This window comes from Ips typographus, linkage group LG1, assembly GCF_016097725.1.
Source record: "Ips typographus isolate SLU linkage group LG1, UJ_Ityp_2.0, whole genome shotgun sequence".
NCBI lineage: Eukaryota > Metazoa > Arthropoda > Insecta > Coleoptera > Curculionidae > Ips > Ips typographus.
This window is the reverse complement of record NC_138422.1, coordinates 16,765,559-16,772,431: the sequence shown is the minus strand read 5'-3', so window position 1 is coordinate 16,772,431 and position 6,873 is coordinate 16,765,559. Positions and strand designations below refer to the sequence as shown.

At 33.8% G+C, this 6,873-nt stretch overlaps 1 protein-coding gene across 1 annotated transcript; it reads right to left on the bottom strand.

Moving 5' to 3' along the window:
• Window positions 1-2,469: 2,469 nt before the first annotated feature.
• LOC145734567 (uncharacterized) lies at window positions 2,470-5,734 on the bottom strand. The gene is made up of 4 exons (XM_081988044.1): window positions 5,347-5,734; window positions 5,028-5,297; window positions 2,525-2,554; window positions 2,470-2,474 (listed from the first exon to the last, which is right to left on the bottom strand). Exons 1-4 carry the CDS (start codon window positions 5,684-5,686, stop codon window positions 2,470-2,472), a joined length of 645 nt encoding a protein of 214 aa, XP_081844170.1. The 5' UTR covers window positions 5,687-5,734.
• Between the last annotated feature and the right edge of the window lie 1,139 nt (window positions 5,735-6,873).

Here is a 6,873-nt window from a genome sequence, read left to right as displayed (position 1 = left end):
TTAGCCGGATAATTTTTGTGCTTGTCTTAGAACACTTTTTTTTAGTGTAACTGCACGAGACCTGTTGTAACTAAATTCGAGAGCGTAGCTCGAGTGATTTTGCCAAACAGGTCGAGTTTTGTACCATAAAGAAAGTATGAGAAGACTAGCGGAAAAATTATCCTGTTCAAAATCTGAGCTCGAATGGATTTGATAAGACAATTCCATGAATATAATCAATAATATAATAAGACTGTGACTTCCTTGTAATGGCAGAAATATATTTTTCTGTTCTTTTGATTTTCTGCAGTAAACTCTATCCGAAGCGAGCCATAACCAAAACGATACGAACAAAAATCAAAATGGCAGAGCCAGCAAAATCTCAACGTGAGACATTGCAACAATAGAAGTGTAGTGAAAATCCGTGGAAACGATGAAATCAACAGCAAATTATCCGATTTTTTTATCCGCTAGCAAACTCTCTTCCTTCCTTATTAGCCGATAGCAAACCGTGTTTTGATGACGTATCAGGGTGTCCCGCGAGGAAAGGGACAAAACTTCACTACGTGTTCTTTAGGTGAATTCGAGTCAAAAATGTTCTATGAACATGGGTCCGCAAATGCTTCCTTACCGAGATATGATTTTTTAAATTTAATAGTGATTTTGTGCCGAAACTACAATGGCTCTCATCCACATCATTAAAAGGGCTAGACTATGCTTACAATGGGAAAATGGACACTTTGAACAATTATTATAAACAGTTTATTTTCCAAGAGGTATTAATTTTTTTTGTAAAAAATATTTTTGTGAGTATTGTACTTTTCAACACAATAAACTATTAAACTTAAAAAAATCGTATCTTGGGAAGGAAGCATTTGCGGACCCATGTTCATAGAACATTTTCGACTCGAATTTACCGAAAGAACACGTAGTGAAATTTTGTCCCTTACCTCGCGGGACACCCTGTATATGGCATTTTTTGTACATGAGTGGAATTGTCGGGGCAATACCACAAGAGCTCAGATTTAGCCGGATAATTTTGTGCTTGTCTTAGAACACTTTCTTTTTGGTGTAACTGCACGAGACCTGTTTAAACAATCACGAGAGCGTAGCTCGAGTGATTTTGCCAAACAGGTCGAGTTTTGTACCATAAAGAAGTATGAGAAGACAAGCGGAAAAATTATCCTGTTCAAAATCTGAGCTCGAATGGTATTTGATAAGACAATTCCATGAATATAATCAATAATATAACAACTGCGACTTCCTTGTACTGGCAGAAATACATTTTTCTGGTTCTTTTGATTTTCTGCAGTGAAACTCTATCCGAAGCGAGCCATAACCAAAACAAAACAAACATCAAAATTGACAGTGCCAGCAAAAACCTCAAGGTGAGACATTTTAACACAAAATTTTAAACGTGACGAAGCTTTAGACACAGCCTTTTCTATAATATGAAACCAACAGGTTTGTTGACGAAACTTGATTTAATTCATATTATATATATAAATTTTTTTAGCTCTAAAACTAGAGACAGAGACAAACGATTTTCACTTTGATTGTGAACGAACGGTGACTGAACGTACGTACATTCAAGTTTTTGATCTACTTCAAGATATGCGTGTTTTTTTAACCTGCTTGACGTCATTTCAGATTTTTTTTTCCGAAATTTTGACTATATCATGGAATTATACTTAATGATTTGGCAAACTCCGGTACGGTGTTACTGCGGCAGATTTGTGAAGATAATAGGTATATCAGTAATTAAGAAGACTAACTGGATGTACACATCAAGAATACCGCATATCGCATGTTTGATATCGCTTAATGCATCTTTGGTGTGCGACCGCCTTTAGGTCGACAGTGAATAATAATTAATGGCCGCATTCATAAGACACATCAATTAGCAATCGCTATTACTACAATTATCTTATGAATGCACTGAAATAAATCTTGTGACCATCGAATTTAAAATTCCAATTTTTTTATTGCTAATCGATTTGTTCTTATGAATGTGGCCATTATTCCCCCTCATTCTGATGTTATATAACCCTCATTTAGCTTCTGTCAACACGTTATTGAATATTAGTACATTATAAAACCTTCATCATCATCATCTCATTTTTAAAACCTTACCATTTCGAAACAAGTCAACCGATTTTAATGCGGTTTGGCAAACAACGTGAATAAAATAATAAAGATATAAAAACAAAACTTACATTTTCTTGTGAACTGGACGGGCCAAAAACCTTATCAAAACGGAACTTGCTTTGCCCGTCCTGACTTTTATTCTTTCTCCGAAGCACCAAACTGTTTTCTTCGGGAAAGCTTATGGAACATTCCAATTTATTTTCTTCGTTTGTCAGCCTGGGCCGCACCCTACAGAATACTCTAATATTCCCTGTAATATAGAACTCAATGTAGCATTAAAAACTTGAAATATCAAACAAAAAGAACCTTTCAAATCCTGGATCACATTATGCCATTCGTCTTTCAGACTCGAACCAGATGATTCTTGCTTCAAACCAGTATTCTGATCTTCTAAGGCTTTGTTTCTTTAAAGGCTCACTCAGTTGGTCTGTATGTAAAAAAACAGTTATTGCCCACAGAGCTGAAATAAGTAATCGCCGAAACTACTTTAAGTAATAAGTAGTAAGCCATAATTTCAAATCTACTTGAAGTATTAAGTAAAAGTATTAAACAATATACTTTTAAGTAATAAGTAAAGTACTTAAATTGAAACATTTGTAGTACAAGTAATAAATAAACTATACTTGAAGTACTTTGAGACATAAGTTTAATTTATCACTACTTAAGTAGTCTCAGTAGTACTTAACTACTTATAATTAAAAAGAAGTTTATAAGTTCTTTGAAAACATACTACACACACATACAGCACTGTCTGTTTGTTAAAATTTAGTTAAAATCTTTAACAAAAAATTAAAAAGGGTTAAAACAGTTTTGAGAACAAATTAAAAATTAAATGATATATTTTAATTTTTAATTTTCAATTTTCAATTTTCAATTTTCAATAGTCAAAAGTCAAGTACAAATTGTAAAAGCAGGCATGTTACTTAATCCAACCTAAAAACTGTCATGTGACCAGAAAAAAATTAATTTCAATGGTGTATTTCATCAAGATTTATCATTATCTCAATACCAGGGGACTTATAACTAAATTTTTTACCTAAACAAGTTTATACAATTTTAAGCAATCAAACAAAATGACAATGTGAAAACAACAACTTTGTGGCTAAACAAGAAATGTCAAAAATACAATTTTAGTTGGTTTTTGCAAATAGTATATGTATGATGGTTTTACACTAACAGCCAATATTATTGTAAAACAGTGTGACCTGGCCAAAGTACTGACTACTATATTAATCCTGAACTTGAAAAAATGTAAGAAGTGTAAGAGCTGGAGTTAATAGTTAGTTTATGTATTTATATCTACCCAATTATGAAGACTTGTTGTCACTCTACTGAAAAAAACATGTAGGACATGGTTTTATAGCCAGGTCAACTATGGTTTATGTTCCATGATTTTTCACTTATCAACACTTCAAATGTGTTCAAAGTTTTACCTACGTGCTGAAGATGATTTATGATGTTTTTATCAAACTTTTTCAAGTTAGAATCTACGTTGAAACCAGTGTTTTCTTAAAGGACTTAGCTACAAAGTAAACAAGTTGGGTAAAGACATTGAATGAGGTTATGTATTTATACTTACCAGATTTTTGGGCTGTGGCTACTGATAAAGTATTTTTATCACGATTTCATTTTATTTTCTTTGCATTATGTGGGTAGTAACTCAAAATTATTACTAAATAAACTTGTTTTGAAAGTTTTGATTACAGAATGACTGACAGCGATTTGTTATGATTTTGAAAGGTTGGTAACACGACCGGATATAAACTTTCCTTGACGACCGCTTGGCGCGAAATTTAAAATTTATGACTTTTAAAGGCTTTTTGCGTCTTAATGGTCATACCTACGGTATTGAAAAAATTACCAGTGGATAGCCGAAAATGTGCTCTACAACTTTTATTTAAAGCGTTTTTCCATTAAATCAACCGTACAGGCGCAAAAAAATCAAAACCGTTGTCCCATGTTAATCTCCTATGTCCAGGGTGCTCTTGGACACCTGTATACAGGGTGTCCCACGACGAAAGACATCGATTGATATTGGAAAAAGTATAAATAGGAGAGTTTTGAAAATTTGGCAGGATACTGATGTGGCATGCCCAATCTAAAAATATTTTCAAGATGGTTGCACTTCCGTTTATACCGGAAGTCGATCACAACTTTCTTATTTTAAATAGAACACCCTATATATTAATACATATTTGGATTCCTCACAAAATTCTGACCAACTTTTGTGTACAATGCCCTATGCCTATCTTTAGCCGTTTTCGAAATATTTGATGTTTTTCCAAAAAAGTGACAGTTGCAACGCTCAACATATTTTTGTACTCTGTCAAAACCGTATTTCATTTGGCAATGAAACTTTGGTTATTGTAAGTAAAGCATCGTTTTATTAAACTGAGGGTGCGTAATCCCTCATTTGTATACAGGGTCGTCAAAAAAAATCATAAACTTGCCACTAAAAAAATTAAAAATCTCAAGTTTTTTAAATAGAAACCCACATTTTTTATGACGGAATCATTTAGAGCATTAAAAATTACCATACGTTTCAATTTACTTGCCTATATCTAAATCCAACCCATTTTGTTTTATTTGAGAAAAACATTTTTATATTATGCTGCACGGTTGGGATTATCTGGTACTCTAGTTGACCATGCTTTTGACACACGGTGATATTGGAGACTGCAGGGCATGTCGTCGTGGGACACCCTGTATGTATGATGGTTTTACACTAACAGCCAATAATTATTGTAAAACAGTGTGACCTGGCCAAAGTACTGACTACTATATTAATCCTGAACTTGAAAAATGTTTAGTGCTCTGGTATAACAAAAAAAGTAGACAGAAAATCAATACTTAAATCATACAAATTATGATAAAATATTTAGTAGAAAGTGTAATCTTACCATTCAAACTGTGTATTTTTCCGCAGAACTCTTTGGAGTCTTTTAATAGTTTTTCATTTTCAGTTTGCAATTGTTGTTTCCAATGCAAAACATCAGTTAAGTCTGCCTCCAAACCCTGGTTTGTACTTATTAAATGCCTGTTTTTCTCTTCTATGCTTTGGATTGTGCTGGTTTGAGTCTCTAATTTTTGGTAAAGGTTTTGGTGGTCTCGAGTCAAACGTTTCACTTCAGCTGTCAATTCAGTATTGCCTGCTCTCAATTCTTGAATTTCTGGAAAACAAAGCCTAAAACTTGAGTTGCAATGATTACCTAAACATACCTAAAACATCTTCTTTCATAGTTTTCAGTGCATTTTGGCTAATTTGGTACTTTTCATTCAACTGATTAAATCTCGCCTTATAGTCCGAATCAGGGATTTTTTTAAACACCTTGGGTTTAGTGGCTCCATCTTCAGATTGACTATCCAAAGGGCGTTTTGTACCCACTGGTGGCTTGGTGGTTTTAAGGGTGGCTGTTGGGATGGCTGGGGCTGTTTTGATGGGTGCAGCCCTAGCTCTCAAATTAAGTTTGTTGACCTTAGGTAAATTATTTAATGGCTGCTTTTCTGTGACAGTCGTTAAATCCGTGACAGAGCGCGAACGTCTTAAAGGGGCTCTCATAATTGCATTTTGATTTGTGTTGGAAGCTGGAGCTGCCTGAGCTTCGGATAATAAACTCTATTCTCAGGCTTTAAGTTTGCTAACTTGGGCAATTTAGACTTTTGCATGTTAATTAATTCTGAAAGTTTTTTAAGGAAAAAAACTACTTAACAAACTATAATGGGGTTTGGTTAACAAACAATACTTAGGGTCTTGTGAACAATAACTAACCACGAATTTACTACGACGAGATGCTTTGTCCGCTGTTGCCATCTAAGTGATCAGTCACTTGGTTAGCATAGGTTCACGTTCACCTAGCATTTTTTTTAATAATTTTAAAAAATAACCATTACAGCATAACCATGTTTTTGATTACTCTATGTGATCGGCCACTAGGTTAGCATAGGTTCACATATTCTCATATTCATTCTTTTTTCAAAACACTTCTACAATTTTTAAGAAGGATGTAATATTTGATTTCAGACTACGCGTGCGATTTGGCAACAGCGCAGACGAACTTTCCCAATCAGCTGATCAAATTCCACAAAATGCTTGTAAAATCATCGATTTTTTGAACGATTTTGTGACAAAAATTGTGGATCGTTCGCATTTTTTCTTTTTATCTGTACTATATAAGACGTAACCTAACCCCCAAAAAAAAAATTGACTCAAAATTCGTGGTTAGCTATTCTTCACAAAACCCCAATACTTACAATATGAGGATAAAAAAACCCAAAATAACAATTATTACAATAATAAAACTTGCACCACACACAACAGTTATCAACAACCACAACGAAACAAGGAAACAACTTAACAAGCCGGATTCCAGCAAGCCGAGCCGAAGTAGTGGCGTCGGACTTATTTTTTTCTTCACTTAAAATGTGTTAAATAAACATTGTGAGCAGTTACTTCGTTTTTTTCACTATCCACAGGACATTTTAGAACAACATATTTGCAAACCTTTAAAATTTCAAGCATTCTCCTTTTATATCTATAATTCCACATACAGGGTGGCGCAATAGTGTGACAAAGTCCCATATTGTTGTTGGGTTTGATTTTTCTAAAAAAACCTTTATGTAAAAGTTGATCAGAATCATTTGGTCTACAACATAAAAATACTTTCGACTATACAGGGTGTTGCGTAAGTTAGGATCAATGTTTTTTGTTTTTTTTAATCAAACACCCTGTATATTTTTGCATATTTG

Excerpts from the sequence above, each read along its gene's own strand:
- LOC145734567 (XM_081988044.1), bottom strand. The coding sequence starts at position 5,686 with ATGAGAGCCCCTTTAAGACGTTCGCGCTCTGTCACGGATTTAACGACT. Across the intron at positions 5,298-5,346 it reads TATGAAAGAAGATGTTTTAG|AAATTCAAGAATTGAGAGCA; the intron begins GTATGTTTAGGT and ends TTTGTTTTCCAG. Across the intron at positions 2,555-5,027 it reads AAAAATACACAGTTTGAATG|ACCAACTGAGTGAGCCTTTA; the intron begins GTAAGATTACAC and ends TTTTACATACAG.